This window comes from Chrysemys picta, chromosome 6, assembly GCF_011386835.1.
Source record: "Chrysemys picta bellii isolate R12L10 chromosome 6, ASM1138683v2, whole genome shotgun sequence".
Lineage (NCBI taxonomy): Eukaryota > Metazoa > Chordata > Testudines > Emydidae > Chrysemys > Chrysemys picta.
In genome coordinates, this window is record NC_088796.1 from 22,968,633 (window position 1) to 22,995,394 (window position 26,762).

The window sequence follows — 26,762 nt, forward strand, 5'->3', positions numbered from 1 at the left end:
CCTGCACTTTCATCCAATAACACTATTAATTACTCACACCACCTACATGAGGATACTATTATCTCTATTTTATAAACTGGGAAATCAAAACAGAGATATTAAATGCTTTGGCTAAAACAGCATACTGAGTCAGTGGCCGAGATGACGATTTGTAATTTTGGGTTTGCTTAGATACCAGAGAGATAATACCTAGCTAAAGTTTCCAATAGTCAGTCTGGCACTAGCTGCCAAAAACCGTATTACCTCTTGTCTATGGGTATGCTTACTGCTTCTATAACTTGTCAGTGTTCATGCTTGGTCAAAATTTATCAGGAGAAAAATGCTGTATGATTCTGTCATTTTAATGTCAAAACTGCAGTAAGTCTACATATCAAAATGGCATTCCAATACCAGTGGAAACGTAGTAAAATATACTGCCAATTTTGGCAAGTCCAAGTAAATACAGCAGTTATATTTAAAAAAGTCAAACAGAATGTTTAAAACATTGTTTGTTATGATTATTCAGAAACGTAAAGATATACTAAAAACTCTAATTTTAATAAAATGCCCTTTAGTTATCCTTTTTTAAAGACAATAGTACACATCTTTAAATTAGTTTGCAATGAACATCCAACTGTATTATCAATTAGTTCAAAAATCACAAATCAAATTAAACTAAGGTAAAAAATAAAAAATGCTATCTTTCAAGTGAAGGGGATTCTGAACAGGGAAGCGCAGAGTTAACTATGTGGGATGGGTCTCTACCAGGATAACCTCCTACAGTATTTAGGCACAAGAAAAGTGAGCATTTGGAAAGAACAGAATGAATCTTTTAGCACAGTGAACAATACCCACGCACACAAAATTTATAGGAGAAAAAGTGATATGATAATATAATAAAGGGTGGAATATCACAGAAAAATCCTTTGAAACCACCTGGCTTTGTTCTTGCTGAATACAGCACTAGATTTATAAGAAGAAATCAAGAAATTACAGAAGAATGCTCCAAGTTATCATATTTAATATATTTCTTATTTTGCCAAATGTAATACAGTCCTGAAACTAAAAACACTTTGAGATAGTATTTTGATGCCAGTCATTGCACAGGACACAAAGGAAGAATTAAATAATTGGATGAAGATCTTATTTGTGTTGTAGAAGTTTAAACTTGACGCTCAAAAAACTATAATCTTCACTAAAAATCAGATGCTACAGTCCTTTCAGTAGCTCCAGCAAGTTTATATTTCTGAAAGACAGTCTAGGTTGGTTGGCACTCCCCACTCCTCAAAAATTTTATTTAATCACTAAGAGCCCAATCCTGTTCCATTTAAATCAATGCGGGGATGTGCCACTGACTTAATGATCAGGCCCACATTTTCTTTCAATTCTCCCTCATTGCAATGTTAAGAATCATGGGGGCAAGAAACAGGTCGGAGCCGTTGCTACCACTACTTGAGAATGGTTCCTGCTGCTTCTCAGACAAGTCTATGCTACAAAATGAACTCGATTTAAGTTACGTTGATGTACAGCCATCACAGTAATTAAGTATCAGAGGGGTAGCCGTGTTAGTCTGAGTCTGTAAAAAGCAACAGAGGGTCCTGTGGCACCTTTGAGACTAACACAAGTATTGGGAGCATAAGCTTTCGTGGGTAAGAACCTCACTTCTTCAGATGCAAGAGAAGAAGTGAGGTTCTAACCCACGAAAGCTTATGCTCCCAATACTTGTGTTAGTCTCAAAGGTGCCACAGGACCCTCTGTTGCTTTTCACAGTAATTAAATCTGTTTTGCATGTTCATGCTAACTCCTTCTGTTGGCGGGGTGCATCCTCACCAGGAGTGCTTGCACTGATTTAACTATCAATGTGGGTCACTGGCAGCCCCGACGCCTGGAGCTGACAGCCCGAGCCCTATCGTGGCTTTGGGCTTTCAGCCCTGGTGTGGCTGGAGTCTAGGCTGTCAGCTGGAACAGTCTGATGTAAGGCTAGGTCTATACTACCCGCCTGAATCGGCGGGTAGAAATCGACCTCTCGGGGATCGATTTATCGCGTCCCGTTGGGACGCGACAATCGATCCCCAAATCGGCGCTCTTACTCCACCAGCGGAGGTGGTAGTAAGCGCCGCCGACAGAAAGCCGCAGAAGTCGATTTTGCCGCTGTCCTCACAACAGGGTAAGTCGGCTGCGATACGTCGAATTCAGCTACGCTATTCACGTAGCTGAATTTGCGTATCTTAAATCGACTCCCCCCTGTAGTGTAGATGTACCCTAAGCAACACAGCATCTACCCTGACATGGCGTTGACCTAACTACATCGACTTAAGCTCTATGCCTCTTGCGGAGCAGGAGCAGACCAGTCTGGGAGGGGTGGCTTCTGGTGGTAAAAGGTGAGAACTGCTACCCAGAGACATTAGAACGGGCTACAAACAGTTGCCTGTTTATCAATACTGAATTGTGCATGTGGAAATAACAGAGATTTCCTGAATTTGAGAGAAGTTGTTCATGAGATCACAAGCAGCTACTAAAAATAAGCTAAACCATGAAATGCTCAAAAATGTTGAGAGCGGGCAACTCTTGTAGTAAAGCTTCATTATTGTTTAAGTTATACTACAATACCACTGCTCACATACTGGTTAGCGTCATACCTATCCAAATAAGGCTTTTTTTCATTTTATTCTTGATTTTTTTTAAATCTCATTTGTAACTAGGAACCAATTTCCCAGTCATTAGTGAGAGTTTAGCAAGGTGGATCATAATTTGAAAAATATTTAGTGTTTGGCAAAAACAGTTGTCTTGTAATGGTACAGAATTAACAGCCCTAGTCATGTGATTTCTAAGGCTAATAAGGTTCTATTACCATGCTTACTTTAGCAAACCTGTTCCCCTTGCTTCTGCAACATCATGCAGAGCTAGTGATCGAGTTTGCAAGATTATAGGAAAGTATTCTGAAGTGACAGTTTCTTAGGCAAGTTTTAGATGCTTACTGTCAATCATTACAGTCTTAGCATTCTGAAGAACTCACCACACTTCCCTGGAATCTTCAAATCTGGCTCAGTACTCTCAAAAATCCCTCTATGGTTCTTTTTTTCAGTTTCTTTTACTCTATCACAACTGGTCCCTATCTAATGAGTGTCACACTTTACTGATTCTACCTTTCAGAACTCCCTCCCTGTCATAGGTTATTTTTTTGTTCATATGGATATAACCCACAAGATGTGCATTAACAAGATATGGTGCACACTGTGGGTATATTGTAATCAACCACCCCACAAAACCACCAATAACCTAATGCCACACACCCTGGCATGGCTCATTTATCATTGATATGATTACCCACACTTTCCTGCATGTGAAATACAAATGGAAATCTTAAAGTTCCAAGAAAGTTAAAAAAAAAAAAAAAAAAAAAAAGGCACTGGGTAGTTCTGCAGAACCTCAAATGGCTTTGATTCTCATCCAATCAGGGGAATCTACAGAAGCAATTATCAAAGGAGAACTTCAGTTACACTGCAATTTTGGGTCCAACTTCTTTTCAACCCACTCATTCCTATCTTTTAATTTTTAAGTTCCACCCCACAAAAAATTTGATTACTTCTGGATTATCTACCTTCTGCTCTCTTGGTTTGCTTAAACCCTAGAGTCCCGATCCACAGCAATTTGTCTTTGCAGAGGATACTAGATAAATGGATAAATTTTGTCTCATTTAATTTTAAAGGAACTCACTATCTGAGGGTACTTTAGATCAGTGGTTTTCAAACTTTTTTTCTGGGGACCCAATTTAAGAAAATTGTTGATGCTCACAACTCAAGGGAGCTGGGGATGAGGGGTTTGGGGTGCAGGAGGGGCTCTGGATTTTTTGGGGGGCACTCAGGCCTGGGGCAGGGGGTCAGGGCTCTGGGCTGGGGGTCTTGGGGTGCAAGAAGGGGTTCCAGGTTTGGGGGGGCTCAGGGCTGGGGCAGGGGATTGGGGTGCAGACTTACCTCTGGCGGCTCCCAGTTAGCGGCCCAGCCTCGGTGCAAAGGCAGGCTTCCCACCTCTCCTGGCACCGCGGACTGCCTCAAGCGGCCAGAAGCAGGTCCGGCTTCTAGGCACTCGGCTCTCGCCCGCAGGCACCGCTCCCCTACCCCCAGCTCCCACTGGCAGCAAAGTGGTCAATGGGATTTTGGAGCCCGTGCTCAAGGTGGGGGCAGCACGCAGAGCCCCATGGCCCCCCTGCTTAGAAGCCGGACCCACTCCTGGCCAATTCTGGAGTGCAGTGCGTTGTCGGAACAGGTAGGCACTAGCCTGCCTTAGCTGGCCAGTACCGCCAATGGGAATTTTTAGACTAGCCTGCAATGCTGACGAGAGAGACCCAGTGCCTTCCATGCCGTGACCCAGTACTGGGTTGCATCCCAAACTTTGAAAAACGCTGCTTTAGATGCTCTCTATCCATTCCTGTGCCTTGTTCCTATCCCCAGTGGTCATATAGGCAGAGACCAAGCCTGGGGACATTTCCTTCCTTATAATAATAATTATAATTAATGGAGATATGCCATCTCCTAGAACTGGAAGGGACCTTGAAAGGTCATCAAGTCCAGCCCCCTGCTTTCACTAGCAGGACCAAGTACTGATTTTGCCCCAGATCCCTAAGTGGCCCCCTCAAGGATTGAACTCACAACCCTGGGTTTAGCAGGCCAATGCTCAAACCACTGAGCTATCCCTCTCCCCTTATGTACATGAGCTGTTGCAAAACTTGCCTCCAATGGCTCTGCAAGCAATGTTTGCATTTGATAGATTATAATGTTCCTCCAGAAAGTCACGTATATGTTTTAGACAAATTTTCTTAAGGGCAGGATATCAGGGACTCTCAAAAGGGAGACTTTTTTTTTCCAGGAACAAAGTACTCAGGAGAAATGTAGACAGAAGGTCAAACAAGGATGAAAAAATCCTTATTTTCAGTGAGCTCTTTTTACATACAAAAAAGACTTATTTCCCATTTAAAAACAAATACTAATTAAAAAACATAGCGCCATGTGGAACCAAATTGGCCCCCGTCTAGGTAATCAGCAGGGTTGGAATCTTTAGACCCACAGCATAGACCTCTACTACTTGAGTTAACAAGGTATTTGGTAACAGTAGTAAGTAGGCTGTTATACTCTGTGTTGGACCAGCCACTAGAAAGAGAATGACATGCACACTGTAATTCTGGGTTCTATTTCAAGTTTGAGGGGAATGTATTCCAGCCATTACAGACCTTTCTGACCCATCTTCTCCAGCTCCCCCTAGTATGACTATATCTAGCCTCTCTGCTTCTCTCCAAGTCTCCCACACAAAGCCTGTCCCTGTCTCTCGCTACTTCCACTGCCCTACTCAGCCTGCACCCCTTAGCTTGCTTTAGTCCAACCCAGCCAATTCCTAACCCTTCAGCCTATGCTGTCAGCCCGTGCCTGTTCACCTCTGTTATCCTCGGCTTCCCCAATCTCCTCCACACTGCCTGCATAATCACACCTGGAGCATTGCAAGCACAGGAGAGATACAATCTCCTTGCTCTCAGTTCTGGTGCTGCAGTGACTCCCAGGAGGAACATTAATAGAAAAAGTCATATATAGCAGGAGTTCTCAAACTTTAGCAATCCGAGGACCCCCATTTTGATTTAATTTTTTTTGCCAACCCCCTCACCCCCATTCCCCCCTGCACAGCCCCAGGCCCTGCCCCCATTCCATCCCTTCCTCCAAGGCCCCAGCGCATCTGTTCCCAACCCACCCTTCCCCGCCTCTTTCCGCCCCGTCCCTGCTGTTCCCTGGTGCGCAGGAGGCGCTGGGAGGGGGAGGAGTTGATCAGCGGGGCTCCACAGTCAGCACAAAGAATCTGGGTGGGGATGGAGCATACACAATGCAGATGGAATCTTTGAGGAATAACACACTACCAACCTCTAAAAACCTCTACAATTAGTGTCAGTATGGACAGCACTATGTTGGCGAGTGACAGTCTCCTGCCAACACAGCTACCACCACTCCTTGGGGGTGGTTTAATTATGCCAGCAGAAGCATACAGCAGCTAAACAGGGGACCTTACAGCAGTGCAGCTGCAAGGTCCATAGTGTAGACATAGCCCAAGTTAAGAATTTAGACAAGTTATGTGTGTCTTCAAGTCAGCAGGGCCAGATGGACTATATTCTAAAATACATAAAGAACTGGCTGAAGATATCTGAGCCATTAGCAATTATCTCCTTAGAATTCATGGAGGACAGGAGAGATCCCAGAGGATGAATAGGGCAAATATAGTACCTATCTATAAAAAGGATAATAAGGAAAACCCAGGGAATTGTAGACCAAAGTACCCAGAAAGATAAAGGAGCACATGATCAATCTGTAAGCACCTAGAAAATAATAAGGTGACGAGCAGCAGTCAACATAGATTTGTCAAGAACAAATCATGTCAATCCAACCCAATATCCTTCACTGACAGGGTAACAAGCCTTGTGGATAGGGGGGAAGCAGATGATGTGATATATCTCAATTTTAGTAAAGCTTTTGATACGGTCTCACATGATTGTCTCATAAATAAACCACAGAGATCGGTCCTGGATCCAGTTCTATTCAATATCTTCATAAATGATTTGGATAACAGCATAGAGAGTAAGCTTATAAATTTTGCAGACAATACCAAGCTGGGAGGGTTTACAAGCACTTTGGAGGACAGGATTAGAATTCAAAATGATCTTGACAAACTGGAGAAATGGGTCTGAAATAAACAGGATGAAAGTCAACAAGGACAAATACAAAGTACACCTCTACCCTGATATAATGTGACCTGATATAACACGAATTCGGATATAACGCGGCAAAGCAGTGCTCCGGGGGGCGGGGCTGCGCACTCCAATGGATCAAAGCAAGTTCGATATAACACAGTTTCACCTATAACGCGGTATGATTTTTTGGCTCCCGAGTACAGCGTTATATCGAGGTAGAGGTGTACTTCACTTGGAAAGGAACAATCAATTGCACAAATGGGAAATGACTGCCTAGGAAGGAGTACTGCAGAAAAGAATCTGGGGGTTATAGTAGATCACAAACCTAATGAGAGTCAACCGTGTAATAATATTGAAAAAAAGCAAACATCATTCTCTGAGATGTATTAGCAGGAGTGTTGTAAGCAAGACACAAGAAGTAATTCTTCTGCTCTACTCAGCACTGATTAGGCCTCTACTGTAGTACTGTGTCCAACTCTGGCCACCACACTTTGGGAAAGATGTGGACAAAGTCTAAAGAAAAGCAACAAAAATGATTAGAGGTCTCAAAAACATGACCCATGAGGAAAGATTAAAAAAACTGGTTATGTTTAGTCTGGAGAAGAGAAGACCAAGTGGGGCATAACAGCTGTCAAGTATGTAAGAGGTTGTTATAAAGAGGAGGGTGATAAATTGTTCTCCTTATCCACTGTGGACAGGAAAAGAAGTAATGGGCTTAAATTGAGGCAAGGGAGATTTAGGTTAGACAGTAGGAAAAGCTTCCTAACTGTAAAGTAGTTAAGCACTGGAACTAATGGCCTACAAAGGCGGTGGAATCTTTGTCACTGGAGGATTTTAAGAACAGGTTAGACAAACATCTGTCAGGGATGGAATAGATAATACTTAATCCTGCCTCAGTGAAGGGGACTGGATTAAATGACCTACTGAAGTCACTTCTAGTCCTATATTTCTATGATCTCTGACTACTTTGCTGGGTTGGAGCGTCTGTGATTTTGCTAACTGTTAATAAAAATTAGGGCGGTCAATTAATGGCAGTTAACTCACATGATCAACAAAAAATGAATCATCGTTAACCACACTGTTAAACAATAGAATATCAATTGAAATTTATTAAATATTTTGGATGTTTATTTTCAAATATATCTATTTCAATTACAACACAGAATACAAAGTATACAGTGCTCACTTTATATCTGCAGTGCTGTAGTGCAATCTCTTCATCATGAAAGTGCAACTTACAAATGTAGGTTTTTTTGTTACGTAACTGCACTCAAAAACAAAACAATGTAAAAGTTTAAAGCCTACAAATCCAGTAGTTATCAGTTTAATATCTGATATGTTCTTTATTTCTTGTTCAGCCAACCACTAAAACAAACAAGTTTGTTTACATTTACGGGAGATAATGCTACCCACTTCTTATTTACGTCACCAGAATGTAAGAACAGGCGTTCGTATGACACCGTTTTAGCTGGCGTCGCAAGATATTTACGTGCCACATGTGCTAAAGATTCATATACCTCTTCATGCTTTGGCCATCATTTCAGAGGACATGCTTCCACGCTGATGATGCTTGTAAAAAAAAGAATGCGTTAATTAAATTTGTGACTGAACTCCTTGGGGAAGAATTGTATGTCTCCTGCTATTTTGCCCGCATCCTGCCATAGATATGTTATAGCAGTCTCAGATGACGAACCAGCACATGTTGTTCATTTTAAGAACACTTTTACTGCAGATTTGACAAAATGCAAAGAAGATACCAATATGAAATTTCTAAAGATAGCTACAGCATTCAATCCAAGATTTAAGAATCTGAAGTACCTTCCAAAGTCAGAGGGATGAGCTGTGGTTTTAAAAGATCAGCACTCCGATGCGGAAACTACAGAACCTGAACCACCAAAAAAGAAAATCTACCTTCTGCTGGTGACATCTGACTCAGATGATGAAAATGAACATGCGTTGGTCTGCACTGCTTTGGATTGTTATCAAGCAGAACCCATCATCAGCATGGACGCACGTCCTCTGGAATGGTGGTTGAAGCATGAAGGGATATATGAATCTTTAGCGCATTTGGCAAGTAAATATCTTGTGATGCCGGCTACAACAATGCCATGAAAACCCCTGTTCTCACTTTCAAGTGACATTGTAAACAAGAAGCAGGCAGCATTATCTCCTGCAAATGTAAACAAACTTGTTTGTCTGAGCGATAAGTGGAGTTGTAGGCTCTAAAGTTTCACATTGTTTTGTTTTTGAATACAGAGGTTGTTTTTTTTAACATAATTCTACATTCGTAAGTTCAACTTTCATGATAAAGAGATTGCACTACATTACTTGTTTTAGGTGAATTGAAAAATACTATTTCTTTTGTTTTTTACAGTGCAAATATTTGTAATAAAAATAAATATAAAGTGAGCACTGTACACTTTGTATTCTGCACTGTAATTGAAATCAATATATTTGAAAATGTAGAAAACATCCAAAAATATTTAAATAAATGGTATTTATTATTAATAGCACAATTAAATTTTTTAATTGTTAATAAGAGCCCTAATAAAAATATTAGAAAGTCAAGAGGCCTTTCCTAACTGAGAGTGTCTCTGCTGTTGACATTGGAATCCTCATAGTGACTCCCAATACTTCTGGCTCTGATCTTGGGGCGGAACCCTGCCAAACCACAGAATGGTAAATTGGGGTTTCTGATTAACAACATATAATCAATAAATCAGTCAACAAAATGGGGCTAGAGCAAGGGTTATTTTTATATTTCTATATTGAAACGACTATAGGAAGAATTGTCAGTGGCTTATCAGATAATGGCCTACTATAACCTTGCCCCGTTTTCTTCCCTGATATTGGCCTTACCTGAAAGCAAACTGTGGACTTCCTGCAGCACAAAAGCAGGTCTTTTAGGGTTAGAAAGTACTGTGGTTTATTAACTATTGTTAATGACAATGTTAATGCAACGTTTCATGTCTTGCAAAGTCTCTGACCTGATTGGTCAGAAAACAAATTTTTGGGAAGCAAGCTCTGAAGAGTCTTTGATGGCTACATTTAAGGCATCTATGAACTAACTGGGTAGAATACACATTAGTAAACTTATTTAAATCTGCAGCAATTACTGGAAAAGCAGCTCACTTTTCAGAAAGAATATGGTCTATATACTATTTCTGTGAGAGGATTAACTTTTACCACATTGTATCTAATGTGTGCTTGCATACAATAAACTTTAGTGGAGTAACAGCAACATTTGTCTACAATTCTGAGCACTGAAAGAGCTCTTATCAAACTAAAGGCAATCAAAAGATTGAATTATTTCTTGCAATTTTAATCTTATGGAAATATTATTTCGCTTTATAATTAAGGTTGGGACTAAGTAAATTTTGACTCTACCCAAACTCCCTCAGACAACAGGACTTCCAAAATAAGTCTCATATAGGTGCTCTCCTGCAAGGAGGAAGAGGAAATTCCTCTTGGAAACAGTCACTAAATGTACTATATATGAGTTAACGTTTGATAGTTGTTGATTAATAATGTTGATGCATTATAGCAGAAGTGACTGTTTTCTATGCTATAAAAACACCCCCAACATTTGAAAAGGTACTACATTTTGGAAAAAAAATGAGAGACCCTTTGTTCTACTCTGAGGATGACCAAGTTCAGCTGTATTTCCAAGGGTAGGCCTAAAGAAATATAGGAAATGTCATACTGGATCAAACCCACCATCCAACTAGTCCAGTATCCTGTCTGCCACACTAACACCAGATGCCTTGGAGGAATGTCCAACAACTACCTACATAGATGTGGAATAATCTGTTCCCCCATGAAAATCTCATCCTAACCCCCAACAGTTAAGAGACTGGTTTAAACCCTGACATATGAAGTGTTTCTCTCTTCCAAAATGTTATTTATTATAACTCCTCCAGATCTTCTTATAGTTCATATAAATGCCCAATCCTCCTTTGAATTTTGCTATATTCTTGGTCTCAATGACATTCTGTAGCAATGAGTTCCACAGTCTAATTAGGCATTGAATGAAAAGGTGTTTCCTTTCATCAGTTTTCCCACCTTTTAATTGAATACCTCGTTCTTGTAGTATGAGAGGGGAAAAATAGAAGCTCCCACTGTCTCCTCTTTACCATTCATTATTGTGCATAATTTTATCATGTCCCCTCTTAGTGATCACCTTTCAAATGTATGAATCCCAATTTTATGAGCTTTTCTATGCTCCTAATTATTCTTGTTGCCCTTCTGTAAATCACATTTAATTCTGTAATTCTTTTTAAGATGGAATGACCACTAATGCACGTTGTACGCCAGATGAAGGCAAACCACTGATTTTAGCACAATATTTTCTCCATCCCATTCTTTATGCATCCTAATAGATTTCCTTTTTGACTGCAGCTGCAGACAGTGGAGAACTCAATGATGAGATCTCCTTCCTAGACAGTCACTGATTTTATGAAAGAATCTTTTGCCAGTAGTGGTATCTGATACCATACCATGACTGTCCAGGACAAAGGAAAAATAATGGCTACTCTGTGGTACTCTGCCTAGTAGATGCATCACATTTTATTTTACAATTTTTTTTTAATTAAGAATTTATATGAACATAATAAAAACAACTCCAAAGATACTTCCTGTTTGGCAATGATACTGAAAACCTCCATCAATATGAAAAATTCCAATCAATTTGGTCAGACATTCTATATTTCCTGTCCCAAAGTATGGTGTAGTTTTTTTCTGGGCACCATTAAGTTATTTCACCCTAGAATTAAACTCTAACTTTAGTAAGCTGTTTCTGTGGGAAAAAAATTATTCTAAAGAAAAAAAGTTTGTGCGCCCAACCCTCAAAAATAACCCTATTTTTCAAACCTGTAAGTAGTGAGTCATGATTTTTCAATCCCAATTTGATAAAATGCAAACAAGATACCAATGTGTAATTTCTCAAGACAGACTATAAACCCACAAACTCACATACACATAGATGCTTGCAAGCAGTATGGTTTAGAACAAAGCTAGATTTAAATAAAAGTTATTCGTAATTATCATTATTAACTGGAACATCATCAGTCAAGACACTATAAAGGACTACACATGGATTTATGCACTGAAAACTTGATGCACTAAACTACCTTACTGCCATTACTATTAGACATAGATGTTCTTGCCCCAGAAAAGTACAGAATAAGAGAGAAAAACTCTTGCACTGAAGTTGCTTGCTCAGCTAAAGTCTAAACTTTGCTAGGCAGGCACCTTCTGTCATGAGACTCCCTCCCTTTAGCTCATTGTCCAGACCCCAATAGAAATCTGACAAAGTTCTCAAATCTCTAAAAGATATCTGTGCATTGATACATGCACCCCTGCAAAACTTTAACAGTTAAAGTGCACAAGAAGACTCCAATGAGGTATAACAGTGTGTGTGGATCTGTACGCCAGAGTGACGTAGACTGGAGGGTGGATGACAAGGAGCCCCCCTCCCTTCTCAAAACACTTCATCTCCTTTATGTCTTCATTGACAAAGAGTTGAGAAATTGTTATTTATTCATTTTTAATTAACCCAAGGTAACTCATGCAAGATAGCTAACCTCAAGCAAAATCCCAGTAGAGACGAGGTACCTGTAATTTTTAAACACAAGGTAGCTAGGAAAGATCAACACTATACTTCCTCTGCCCATGTCAAGCCTTCTCCTAGTTTACCTTGCAGTAAATAACTACAGGTGCCTTGTCTCTATAAAGATTTTACGGAAGGATAGCCAATGTGCATTAGTTATTCCACCATAAAAACATTATTTTTCTTTAAAGCAGTGAAGTCAAAGCCTAAGGGCATTTCTTCACTACAGAGCTAACCTGAGTTCTTACTCAGGTGGTGCCCCTAACAATCCCCTCCTGCCTGCCACTTTTGTCCACCCACAAAAACCTCTGACTGACATTTACTGTTACTTTCAACCTGAGCTAGCTGGCCCATTTAGGGCTGTAGGTTAGAGCCCTAAGTGCAGCACTTCACAGCTTCCTCAATGTTTTGTGGCGGAAGCTGAACCCAGACAAGACAGAGGTAATGCTAGCGAGAAGAGGGAAATATGGAGGAGACTTCTCCAATACAACAACCCAGTCCATCCAAGGCACTTGATGTCAGATTGTTAAATTATTCTATAGCCTTAGGGTCTTGTAGATTCTGCTCTGCACTTGGACACTGAAATAGTCACAGTGGCAAAAGAGCTCTCTTCCATCTGTGGCTCACCAGAAGATCTCACCCAATTCTGGCTACAGTTGTTAAGCCCAGCACAGATCACTGCAATTGTTTTTTATCTAAAAATGAGAAACTCTGAGAAAGATCAGATTACCAGTTCACTACTCGCTGCACTGAGAGAATATAGTCCTGTTCAAGGTCACTGAACTAGTTCTAGTTTGAAAAATTGCCTCTCTCTGTAGCTATGACCTCTTTTACTGAAACAGTGAAACTGTCAACCAACAGTGGGAGATGCAAGATGTTCACAGAAGCCAGACAAAGACTTTGGAACTTATTGCCAGATGAAATAAGGAAGACCACTAACTTCATCATATTTGGAGCCAAATGAAAACCTCACCTCTTTGCCTAAGCTTTCCCTCAATAGTACCCTCTCACATACCAACACACTCTCACTTCTACAGTCAGTAGTAATTAAAACAAGAATCTAACATTGCCTCTTGTCAGCAGGGAAGTGATTATGCTATTGTCATTTATACTCAACACACTCAGATACAATGGTGATAGGTGCCAATATAAGAACCTAGGCAAATAGTGGATCAGGGAGCTCAGGGCCACAAAAGGGAAGGATTACTTCACAAGGTACCATATGTACTTATGAACTCCCAACATATCCCATCATAGTTTATTTTATTTACATAGTAATATTTCTTTAAATGTTGAAAGAGTTATGTTGCAAAATCAAAGTCTGTAAAGTGAATTTGTGTGTGTCAATACCATTAACAGAATGTACAAACTATAAAGGTAATGGAATATTTATAGCAGTTACCTTAATCGGTCATTTCAATAATGTAATGTTTTTCCCTTGTAGACTGTACTGTTACAACTATATAGTTTGCGTAAATGGTTTTGAATGAAGGCTATATAGAAATGACTGATGGGCAGTAGGAAATTATACATAGTGGTGTAAGAGTGAAGGAAAGAACACTTCTACTCCATTATTTGTGTGTGTGAAATGTGGGCACTTTGCCCGTTTCCTTATCTGCCTTCAGTTTACAAATTTGTACAAATGCAGCTGGTTTACGTATTACATGTTCAAAATCTTACTTCATCTCCTACTTATCAACGTAAGGGACTTCCATGCTTTTTTAACCACCTAATCAGTTCAGGGCACTGCGCTTCCATAGTTTTATGTGTAAGTGCAGCTGTTCATAACATCACAACACAGTAATCTTGAATTACCTGAACTCAGGCCCTCACTCCTAAAAAGACTTACTTCACCTTCTACATTTGTATTTTTTTTTAAATAAATATGTATTAATTTTAGATTTTTTTACAATACTTTTGATTCACCCGTCATACAAAGAATGTGAATATTTAGTTATGAAATGAAGCTAGATTAGGCAACAAACTAGGTTCACAGCAATACTGATAGCACACAAACGATTTCTATTCCAGTTACATTTTCATCTTCCTCTAACTTTTTGTCAATTTTAATAAACTGAGGAATTACCTAGTTTATTTATACTTTGACAATAGTTCTTATGTAATATATCTATCATTATTCTGTTGCATAACTGTATATTTAATCAGTGTACTTGGGGTGCTAACAGAGTTGGTACTTGGTCTCATTTTAAAAATCTGTTCTGAATTAAAGGAAAAGATACCCCTCAGCACCTGACAAATTTAGAACTATTTAGTCTCTCTCAGGATGAAAAATTATTTTGCTTTGGATGTTTTTAGTGAGAGATTTTAAGTTTTAATTCGTATTTTGAGATATTCAAAAATATAAATTAATTAAGGCTCAGATCCAGGAAAGAAATTCATGCAAAGAGATCCTTCTAATTTCACCCATGTCCAGTGAAGTCAATGGGACTTCACATTATCATAAAGTATAGCCCATGTGGATCTTTTTCCAGGATCTAGCCTTAATGTTGTCCCAACTGGTCAGAGTTTTGAGTGTTTATTTGTAAAGAGTTGGAAGGGTCTGACTTATGTCTGCATGAAAGATTATGTAATCATGTGTTTGACGTATATTAGTGGGATAGACATTTTGGTACTTACTACAAAAATTAGCTACATTAGTGCACCTTTAATATGGGATGGGCCACTTTTTATATGTCCAAATAGAGTATTGATGCAAATCAGGTAACAAAGCATTTAGTCATAACTGCTACAGGTGTAATCAGCTGAGGTCTTACATTTCAAATCTGCGAGTTAGTCTTCAACAATTCATGATTTTGTCCATCTTTATTTAAGACCTGCTGATATGTCCTCTGCCCAGGTATTAAATCCTGTACCTTCACAGCAACAGACTATTTACAAATAGTAAGTAGATTTATTCTCTCTGTAATTTCTGTAACCCTAGTTTTTGAAGTATTATCCTCCACTGACGCAAGCTTTATTTTTATTCTTTGTGTGTTTCAGAGATATACTTAAGATAAATTGGAACATTTTGAATGAGGGTACTCAGCCATGTAGGGTTATTTTTTATTTTAGTATAAAGGGCATGTTAGTACTTTTGCTGAATTGCCCTTCACCACCTTGTCTTTTTCAAATATTGCACAGTGACACATACAGTTCTAGAAATAAATTACTATGGACCTATTGAGTCTTACACACTTGGGAAGTAAAGTCCCTTGTAAGAGATTCATTTTTAGGCAAGGTTTTTTTGGAATCTCTTCCTCTTGTAATGGATTTTTGGTTTTGGCTGTGTTTTTCCAACAAAACACTTACAGTCTTTTTGTCTTAATCTGTCTTGTATACAAAGAGTATGTTGAATACTGCTTACTTTATCTCATTTCACATCTACATTTGTAAAATCTAACTCATTTAGCAGAAGGAGATTCCTGCACTAATGTATCTATGAAACAATATCTTGCATTTGCGAGGGAAACACAATAATCAACTAGGATGGTTCTATCACTAATTCCTACGATTCTATTTAGAATTAATTACAGAATCAATTTTTAAAGTCTCATCCTCTTTCAATGAAGGACTTTTACTGTGTGCTTCAATGGGAAATTCCAAACCTCACTCTTTCAAGTTCTCATCTTGTCAACTCTGTAAGTTCCCCCCGACCCAATATAAAGAGAATATTAATTATTTTGTGTCAGTCTACAATTCAAAACTGTAGAAATGCAGAATTCAGTAATTTGGGATTCATTTTAAAAAACAAATTTTGTTTTGTGTTAGAATAGTGTTTGTTATTCAGAGTTAAGAGAAGTGTTTACACTTTTTCTTCCAGGTGGTGAAGGATTTTTGCTGTTCTCTCAGGAAGTCATTTACAAACATGATAGTCATTGTTAAATGCTATGTATGCTTACTATGCATACATGCTATGTATGCTTACTATGCATACACCTATCAAGTCTCACTCATTTAGGGAGGGAGGTTCTTTGCATTAAGAGCCAGTTATCTCACATTTTATGTTTAATTCTGTACTTCCAGGAGAGAATGGAAGCAATCATCTCTAAATTTCCAATATCCATTATTCTATTTTGAGTTATTTTAAGAGTACTTTTCAGTGTCTCTCCATGTGATAAATTTTGGTAAACAAGCACCATAGATTTTGAATGATCTCAAGGTTCCTTTTAAAAACAAACCGTCCCCAAATCATTGGTTAGGCAAATAGTTATATTATTAGCAAATAGCTAATCTATATGAACACGATTGTATTAGCATCAGATTATCTCAACCCCTCTCAGCTATTAATTAACAACAAGACATAGGTGAATAAAACAGACTCCTAAAGGGAGGGCCTGCACAGCTCTTAATAAAAATTGGTTTTGTCCCCTGATTAGGTCCAGTAGGTGCTGCTGTAATACAAACAACCCCAACCCATCAGATCACATAGTGGCAGAATTTGGTATAAGCAGACAGTGCTGACAAAGAAGTCTTAGCTAAAAGATCATGCGACATAATTATAACTATGGACATGTTAATGCTTTATTGAAGTACTTTCTTCACCTTATCTGTAAGCAGTATGTACAGTTATACTCTAAACTCCACTACAGGAACTTCAAGTCTCACATATTTGAGCAGAGACCTTCAGTAGGAATGGATTTTAACGGCCTTGCCTCTCTACCCCTTCTGCAAAGGAGGATTTTTTTCCGGAGCGCATTTCTGTGGAAAATACACACCCCTCCACCCCATGTTCCTGGTGCTTTAAACTCTCCTTCATTCACCCGCTCACCCCGAGGGGGAAGAGGGGATTCTGCCGCGTAACAAAGACTCTCCCATCATGTGTGCGTCGGGGACGGGGGGGATAAAATCCCCTCTATCGAGGAGGGTGTGAAAGGAGGAGGCAGCTCTGTTTCCCTAGCGTCGCAGACTGAGTGGCCATTTTAATTTAAGGGCCTAGAGATCTGCTGCTCCTCCTCCGCACGGAGCCCAGCTCCGCTCCGCCCCGCCCACCACCGGATCGGGGAGGCCCCGGCCCTGCCGCACACGGCGGAGGAATGCCAGGCCCATGGGGAGAGGCCCCCCATGGGGTGCGAGCGTGGGCGAGGGGCTCCGGCTGGGCGCACGCACGCGGGGGCCGGGGGCCAGGCGCGGACCCACACGAGCGGGCAGAGGGAGGCGAAGGGCGGGGCGCTCGGTTACCTATACTGGGCAGCAGCCCCGCTATGGGTGAATCCAAAGTAGTTGCCGGTGGCCATTTTGGCATCTTCCCCCAGCCGGCTGGGCACTGCGGCGGCGAGGCAGCGGCGACGGTCGGGGCCATGGCGGGAGGCCCGGCGGCGAGGGGGGAGGGGGAGAGAAAGAGAGAGAGCGAGCGAGATCAGACACGGCGCCTCAGGCAGCCCCCGCGCGCGGCCCGCAGCCGCTGTCCCCCTCCCCCGCCCCACCCGAGTGGTGTTACTCACCATAGGTGAAGGAAACTACCGGGCATATGGGAATCATGAGTCCGGGCTGGCAGCAGTGGCGGCGGCCGCTGAACTCTCAACTCTCACCCCCTCCCTCCTCACCGCCGCGCTCTCTCTCTCTCTCTCGCTCCCTTCCCCCCACCCACCTACGGCCTCAACAACGACGAAGTGATGTGCGAGCAGGCCCGGGTGATGCGCATGCGCCGGATGGGCACTAGGGGCTGATGGGAGATGTAGTCCCCGTTCATCCTGCCATCGCGCGTGATGTCGTAGCTGACTCGCTAGCGTTGGGGAAGGCTGCCGCAGTGAGAATGCATGCGCGGGATGGGCAGCGGCTGATGGGAAATGTAGTTTCTCCCCTTCCGCCACTATCCCAGAGTCAGAAGACGTAAAGAAGCCTATAAAGAAGCCATTGACGTATTGCCTATAATCATGCATATGCACTTTCAGCCCTTTCTTCTGGGGAAAACATGTTCATTTGTTTTGCACCGACATTATTTTATACGTCATTGCATGTATCAGTAGTTCCATTACAACCATCTTTGTACAAGTGCACACCTATACAGTTACACATTATATACAGTATTAAAATATAGTGAGACTAGTAGCATGTGACACAGGTAAAACGTGACAGAGTCCTGTGACACCTTATAGACTAACAGATGTATTGGAGCATAAGCGTTCATGGGTGAATACCCACTTCGTCAGAAGTATGGTACAGGTAGTCAGTCAGTCAGTGGTAGTCACTAGATTTTCACCCATCTTCTTTCTATACACATCCTCAGCTTTTGCAGGTCCCTCCCTCTGAACAGATTGTATTTCCACATGTGGGAGATTAGAGCAAATGAATAGTCACACCCTGATCCTGCAGTGAGCTTCTTATGGCTGCATAGAGCACCTTTTAAATCAATGGGGTCCTGTTGGGCACATGCAGGGGTCTGCCCATGAGGCCCTGATCCTGCAAAATCGGAAATGGGTAGATCCCTTCTAATATCCATGTGGGGGGCCTACTGCGTCTACCAACACAACATGGCATGAAAATAAGAGTCCACATAGGTGGATCCCTTTGCAAAGCTGAGGCACAAAGTCCACAAACTACCCATTCCACTCACACAAATGGATGAGTAGAGGGTTCCTTTGAAAATACAGTCCTTAGTATTGACCCAGTATGAACAGTTTAGAGACAGTGAATATGATCACCTTTGTTAGGAAATATATCATCCTAAGATTCCTCAAAAAACCCTAAAAGAATCTCCAAATATATGGGACCAAGTTCACCATTTGTGTAACTATAGTCAAAGTTATACTCGGTAGGCTAGATGCATTTACTTCTGACCTATTGAGTTCCATTCTGTTCCATCTTTAAGCAATCTTCATTAGGGAACCGATAGTTGCAAATCCCTTGAAATGGAATGACTATACACAAGTTAACTTTTCCCCCCTTCAGTGGGTAACATTGACCTTAAGACCCAATATCTGCAGCAGCTTCAATAAACTAACAAAGGCCTGTCATGTTGCACTCTTTTTTAATTTAATTTTAAATTAGTCATTTAAAAGAATTTCACTCCTTGAGGAAGGATTTTGCTCTGTTTCAAAGTGATTTTTTAAAAAAGCTGTTTAAGTAATTATCACAGCTTGAGCATATCTATTATCATTAAAAAACAGTGACTCCCAAAATGTTTTAGCAGACTTCTTAGTGATAATTTTTACCTTTTATTTCACTATGGACATATTTATAAAATAGGCATAACAAAAGGGAGGCATCTGATGTCATCTGCATAACAAAAGGGAGGCATCTGCGGTTTTAATTCTCTATGCATCTGCAATAGTTTAATCACATAACTTTCCACACAATTATTAGCATACCAGTAGTACCAAATCACTCCACCTAGCTTCGTAAGCCAATGGAGTAGCTTCATAAGAGGAAATAAAGATATGTTGTACTCCTCTTGTTATCTTTGTTCCCACTCAGGCAGAGTAAGGAAAGAAACCTGCACTGGTAAGAGAATGAACAAGGTGAACATAGGTGTTTTAGTTTACATCTCAGACTACCAAAATTACCAACCTCCTGTAACAGATAGTGTGCCATGAGTGAAAGTGCTCTCTTGGATCCTCTCTCTGTGAAGAAAGCAGCTAGTAATTAGGGCCATTTAATTGCTTTTGCTGTCATGTCAGCTAAAGATCTTATCCTGCAAGATGTTCTACACAAGCTGACACCTACACAGAAAAATGCACAAAACTGGGAATTAAGTCATTAGAGCCTCAATTGGAGTCAGGACACTTAAAAAAAAAAAAGAGACATTTTGCTCCTAAAAAACTGTTGACTCACTTAATTTTCCATAACTGGACTTCAGGTTTACAGTGTTTGGGATTCTCTTTTTCACTTCATCCTTGAAATTTTTCCTCCTCTGACAAATGACCTCTGAGTGTTTAGTTTTGTTTTTAAATGACATTGCTAAACAAGTCATCTGCAGGAGATGTGCAGACCTTGTGATTCCACTTTATCTCCAAGATTCAACAAATATATTTGCAACATTTGTCTCTTCACAGACTTTTGGAGCTAAAATCTGGGAGGAACATTCTCTTGTCTTATCTACAGTACAGATTTCTATTTCATACTCATTCTGCACAAGCAGCTTCTATGTAGATCACAAGGAGTTTGTTATACAAACTGAGTGCAGAATATTTAAGAGTTCAGCACTATTGAGCTGCACTCACTCCAGATGCAGACTTGGGTTTCCCACTTTGTTGCCTGATGTAGCTACACAGAAGTTGCTTTTCCACATAGTTTAATTTTGATTGATTCTTCATACTTCTCTTGTTTTAAAGAGACAGTAGTATAATCACTTCATTTAGATATGGAACTATAACAACTTGATGTAAGAGTATTTTTAAAATATCCCTGTGGTGGTGGGGCAAGGAACTACTTTTAGAAAATTCTCTAGAGTTTTCCTCAAAATATCAGCACTATTTGACTAAACATTGTTCCTCAGCAATTTCTAACTGATTAGAGTGCTCACAGTTCATATAGTCACCAGAAATCATTATGTGAACTGTACTTCATTACTCACGTGAGTAATAGCTTGCAGGATCAAGTGCACAGGATGAACTGCAGCATTAAGCACAATAACACCTAGAAGAAAAACATCCCACATCTTAATGATGGGAGTTGTAATCTGAAGCAAATTGGATACACCATTACTTTTGGATAAACTCTCCCCATGGCAGTTTGAGATGCAGCTGTTTCTGCATCCTTAAATGCGAGAAAAGGAAAGGGGGGGGGAGGGGAAAGTGAAGAAGTAGGTGGGAAAGGGAGTAGGCAAAGAAAAAAATTATTCAAACAGGTTAACATATATCTGAAAATATTTCTTAAATAAGGGAAGAGTCCTCTCCCATCTCTTCACCCATTGAGATACCACAAAAATAGTAAAACTATTTTAACAAGTGATGGAAAAATGTTGTTGGGGGGGAAATAATAAGCATGATACATTTTAGCCCAAAGGGTGGGGTCCCTCCTTCACTTAGAACTTAGATGCACCTAAAAACAGATAGGAACACAAATGGAAAGTGAATCTTCCTCAACTTTGGGAGTAGGAGGAACAGGAGCAGATCTCCACTTCATGGTGAAATAGAAAAAGAAGCAGTTTAGCATTTTGCCATCCATTTTGACTGTTTAATTTGAGTATAATGATGCCTAGACAGGATGCAAATATCTGCTATTGTATCATAGCATTGCATGATGTGGGTTTCCCTCCATCCCTTCTCTCCCCACAAAACTAGCCTCTTTCGAAGCTCTCAAAATCATAGACTGAGCCAGCCTTGAGTAGACTTGGAAGTTTTTGTACCAGGAATGGAAAAGGTTTCTTTAAAAGATATTCCTGCAGGCTATTAAAAACCTTAAATTTAAAATGGCCCTTGTTTGGCCACCAGAGGGCAGGGCAGAATTTTCTACAAAAGAAGATGAATTTAAAATTTTTCACACACACGATCCAGACTAAGCCGGTCTTCACTTCCCCAAAATGTATCTTTTTACAGAGAGTTTAGTTATCTTTCTGTAAAATAACCCCCGGCCTCCACACACCCCTTTTTAAGCAGTGAAGAAAAAGCCTAAGATGAGCAGTGCTAACACTCTTATCACAGAGACTGGTGATTAAAGAAAATGTGTTACCTCTTGGCAATAGGCCTAGGTGGTGGATGTTCCTGGCTAACATGCAAGTAAATAAAATTAATTAAACCATTAATTAAACCAAAGATAATAGGTTACCAGCATTTACAAAGCCTCAGTGCAACAAGTATCGGGGTAGCCACATTAGTCTGTATCTACAAAAACAACAGGGAGTCCGGTGACACCTTAGAGACTAACAGATTTATTTGAGCATATGCTTTTGTGGGTAAAATCCCCACTTTTTCAGATAGTTTATGCCCAAATAAATCTATTAGTGTTTAAGGTGCCACCCTGTTGTTTCAGTGCAAAAAGAGTCATGAAAAAAGAAAAAAAACCATGCAATTATCTTGAGTTTTATAAAATTATAAAGCTAGTTAGTTAGAATTCATAATACATGTGACACACAGAGAACCAATCATGACACACAAGTAACTGCATAGCCTAATTGTATCCTTCAGACTTTCTCTCCTCAGCCCAGTGTGTTGTCATCACACATTGCATAGGTCTAGAACCTATTTTGGGGTGTGGTGGGGTAGAAGAGTAAAATTAGAGCCTTCATTTGTAACTGACAAGTTTTTTTTCACATCCATTAAAATGTATTGAAGCTCAACATTACTGAAAAAGACAAGTACTATAGACATAATAATAAAAATATACCTTGTCAAATGTTAATTGTGCCATTTATAACTTTAGGAGTCAAGAACCATGCAGTTAATTACTGCTATATGGCTAAAGCAGATTTTATTGGAAAAGTGGCAGTATCATATTTTTCCTCATTCTCATCCAATTACCTAAGCATGCTGGCTAAAATTTTTCCCTCTGAATGAAGAGCAAAGAGCACTACAATATTATTTCCAGCCAAACTTGTATGTGAAATTAAATGAAGTTTTCATGCAATTATTGAATTAGGAGAAGGATTTACATCCTTTTAAGGAAATTAATGAAGAAGAGAGTTTGGACAGAGAATACACCCACTATGGAAGGTATTTTAAGGGTTCTGAAAGTAGAATTGAACCACCTGGGTCAGCATGTGTCAGCAAGTAGAAGAAGGGTTTACCTTGGGAGAGTAAGTCTTCTTCACCTTTTTCCTAAAATGGCTAGAATCTGTTTTTTTTCTTTTGAAACAGGCTTAAGTAGCAAAACACTACCCAAAGGAACCCCTCATCATAGGGAAGTTTCACATTAGATCCCTCACTTTAACCGAACATTCCCTTCCTGAGCTTGCTCTGCTGCTTGGAGCTATGGATATTAGAACAGATTTGGTGCCTGCTTAGGAAAATAGCCCAGGTGGGATGGATTAACTAATTAAGAACCATGAGGGAAAATCCTTGTCTCCTTTATTTATTTTGATTTCTTTTAGGGCCCAAGTCCTTGATTTAAAATATAAACATAATTTAGAATGTGTCTGTCATTCTCTATTTTGATTTGTGTTTAATGTCCATAAAAGTTTCTTGTATTAGGACTAAGGAATAAAAGCTGTTAGCCCTTTAAGAGAGCAAAGTGCATTGGAATACTTGCAAATTATAAAGGACTGTGCAGGCATTTTTAGTCTAGTATAAGGGTTTGTTCGTGAGGTAAGGAAAAAGAACACCTTCTGTATTTAAGTATTTAGGAATGTTTTGAATATTCCTAAAGAAAATCTCATCTCTTGAAACCCAGGTCTGTTCTTTATGTACAGTCTTCCTTACTGTAGTTTATAGTAGTCAAAAAAAAACCTGCTGAATGTATTTGTGGTTGTGATAAACATTGCCTTCTTTTTCTTCTAATTTAGAGCTCCTATTTTTTTTCTTCCCCTTCACCATTCTAATTTAGAACGTGACTAGCTGTGTGTGACTCGAATTTCAAGTGTATACTGGCATAACATTACCAACTTTGAGCATTCAAAAATTATGAGTTAAGCCCTCAAAAGTCATGAGACTGGCTCAAAAATTGTGTGTATGTTTGTTTTAAAATAATGCTGGGTTATTTTCTTTTTTTCTTCTAGTATCTGAGCCTTGGGATGAATTTACTTTGTTTTCTCTACACACACACACACAATTGATGGGGAAAGTTTTGAGCTTAAATTTGAGTATAGGCTATTTACCGAGTGCTAGTGATAATTGAACTAAAACTTTTTATTCTTTCAAATAACAAGGGTTTCTTTTCCCTGCATGATGCATGTCAGTGTAATAACTGTTGAGTAAGTATGGAATGGGTTATCTGTAAAAACTTTTTTCTGGGTGGCAGTCTTTCTGTTTGCTTCTTCTACTGTAGTTATTCTATGAACATTAAAGAGGTTTTAAAAAGGGTGTGGGAGGGGGCAGGAGTAGAAGAGCGAGATTACCTCATATTTTGTGACTTTCATTTGTATGGAATTTGTTCTTTATATGTGGTGGATCAGGGATGAACAAAGAAATCTGATGACTGACTGCATTCATATTAAACAAAATGGAGAAGACTTTTGATGTATTGCTGGCTTTTAATACAGAATGGGTTTATCTACAGAAAATGCTTGTCTTCCTACAGAAAAAGTTTCCTTTTTATCCCTATAAATAAGTCTTTTTTCCCAAGAATGCTATTAGGGGTTTGTTGATATTTACTCTGACTCTTTTGAGGTTATCCTTGCTTTGACATGTAGTTGATTATACATCCTGCTGGCCTAGCTAGCTGATAAGTTTGTGAAATTTTGGGGAGTGGAGACATTTGTAACCCTGTTTTCTAATGCATTATTGCATGTGTTTGTCCTTTAGAGTAAACTGATGAGGCTGATGACCCAACAGCTCATCAGTTGTATCGCTCCTCAACAAACAACTTTATTTGGATGGTAATATTGAGACTATTCCCACTCCCCTCTCCTATACCTTGTCTATGCTGAGTGTTTTATGGAAAATCCACTCTTGTTGGTGTAGCACTAGTGCAGCTCTGCTAGTAATAACCATGGTGGGAGAACTAGTGTAGAGTGACCCTGGGTATCTTAACTTCTGAGGGCTGGTCTTCACTACTTGCCCGGATCGGTGGGTAGAAATTGATCTCTCGGGGATCGATATATGGCGTCTCGTCGGGACGCGATAATCGATCCCCAAATCGACGCGCGTACTCCACCAGCCCAGGTAGGAATAAGCGCCATCGACGGGGGAGCCACGGCGGTCGATTTGCCACTGTCCTCACAGTGGGATAAGTTGGATCAGATACATCGAATTCAGCTACGCTATTCCAGTAGCTGAATTTGCATATCTGAAATCTATTTCCCCCCCCCCCCCCCCCCCCGCCGTAAGACAGGCTATGGAACTTCCCAGAATAATTCATAGAACATATTTTTTAGAAAAACATCCAATCTTCATTTTAAAATTCTCAGTGATGGGGAATCCACGCTTGGTAAATTGTTCAATGGTTAATTACTCTCACTGATAAAAAAGTTATATCCAGTCTGAATTTGGCTAGCTTCAACTTTGCATTATACCTCTGCTAGATTGAAGAGCTCTGTGACACTGCACCCCATATTCTTCATAGGGATATTATAATTATGCTATAATCATAATGCATTTTATGTAAGATGGGTCATGTAACAGGTCATTGGAAAAGTTATGATTTGCTGAATATGATTATCCTATTTGTATGCATTTATCACTTTTGTATCTGAAGTTATGAATATTGACTGTATCTGTACTTCAAATGTAGTTACACCTGGGCGATGCCCATTAGGCAAGATGCTTTCAGAGAATTTCAGTGGGTGGGGAAGGGCTTATTCAGATTAAAGATCCATTAGGGAAAACAATAGGCCTTAAGGCTCACCAGACTTGTCTTCCTGAGAATGCTCCAGACAGCCTGTAAGTAATGGCTTCTATGACTTCTATGACAAGGTATGCAAGGGCCTGTGACCAGGCCACGTGACTCTGGACTCCATCTTGGGATGTCCGTGTTTTTCCACAAACTGAGTTTGGGACAAAGGGTTTCCGCCATATGCTAAAGCTATATAAGGCAGGGAGTGACATCATCAGTGGTTCTTCACTCCCCACACAAGAAGATTGTTCTTCAGGTGTTTCCAGGAAAGACTGAACTGGGGGAAGTGCTGGATCCAGGCTAAAAGGATTTCTAGCCTGTGTATGAAAGACCGGGTCTTCCAAGCTGTAAAGCAAGTGCAGCTTGTCCCTTAAGAATCTGCAGCCTGCTTGTATCATCAGCCAGGGTGAGAATTTGTTAATTAATATCCTATCTGTCTAGTATCTTAGACTTCGTTTGCATTTTTGTTTATTTACTAGGTAATCTGCTTTGATCTGTTTGCTATCACTTAAGAGCTATCTTTTTGTAATTGATAAACTTGTTTTTTGTTTTAATCTAGACCAACGAGTTGGAATGAAGTGCGTGGAAAATCATAGGTCAAGGGACGAAGACTGTTGCATATTCCTTTCCACATTGAGGGGGAGGCGACCTGGATAATAAATTCATAGTAGTTGTGGTTTGGACCAGGGCAGGACGGTACAGCTCTGGGCCATTGGGTGGGAAGCTGGTGGTTACATTGGCTGTAGCCTCTCTATTATTGGGTCATGCAGGGGCTGGTCAGAGAGCCTGCAGGTAACTGCAGCTAGGTGTGTCCCTAGCTGTATGAATGCTGGTGGACGTTTAGGACAGGGAGTGGGTCTGCAACTTGTCACAGCAGCTCAGTGAGAGAGGGAGCCTAGGCTGTTGGGTCAGAGGGCTCAGTGGTACCCCAGTTCCAAGTGGCATCCTGGGGGGAACCCGTTACAAGACCATTGTTCAATATTTGTTCCCTTCATAGGTATTTATAGACTGTAATCAACTCACTCCTTAACCTTCTTTTTGTTAAACTAAATTGAGCTCCTTAAATCTGTCACTATAAGACATATT

General features: G+C 40.1%; 1 protein-coding gene and 1 non-coding gene across 5 annotated transcripts in view; both read right to left on the reverse strand.

Moving 5' to 3' along the window:
* Positions 1–18,065, reverse strand: part of ZFR (zinc finger RNA binding protein) — a 52,292-nt gene extending 34,227 nt beyond the window's left edge. For 2 of the 4 annotated variants that reach the window (XR_010602131.1, XR_010602130.1), the window contains exons 1-2: positions 17,753–17,961; positions 17,490–17,574 (exon numbers count right to left, since the gene is read on the reverse strand). Coding sequence is in view for 2 of the 4 variants with exons in the window: in XM_005303840.5 (XP_005303897.1) it covers positions 17,490–17,574; positions 17,753–17,789 (122 nt within the window). In the remaining 2 variants the exon portion in view is untranslated. Of the gene's footprint in view, positions 1–17,489; positions 17,575–17,752 lie in introns of all 4 variants that reach the window. The other 2 variants (XM_005303840.5, XM_005303839.5) reach the window with 2 other exon arrangements.
* LOC112058940 (small nucleolar RNA SNORA66) lies at positions 2,765–2,901 on the reverse strand. Its single transcript, XR_002888113.1, has one exon. It is a non-coding gene; the product is annotated as a small nucleolar RNA SNORA66 (small nucleolar RNA).
* Positions 18,066–26,762: the final 8,697 nt, after the last annotated feature.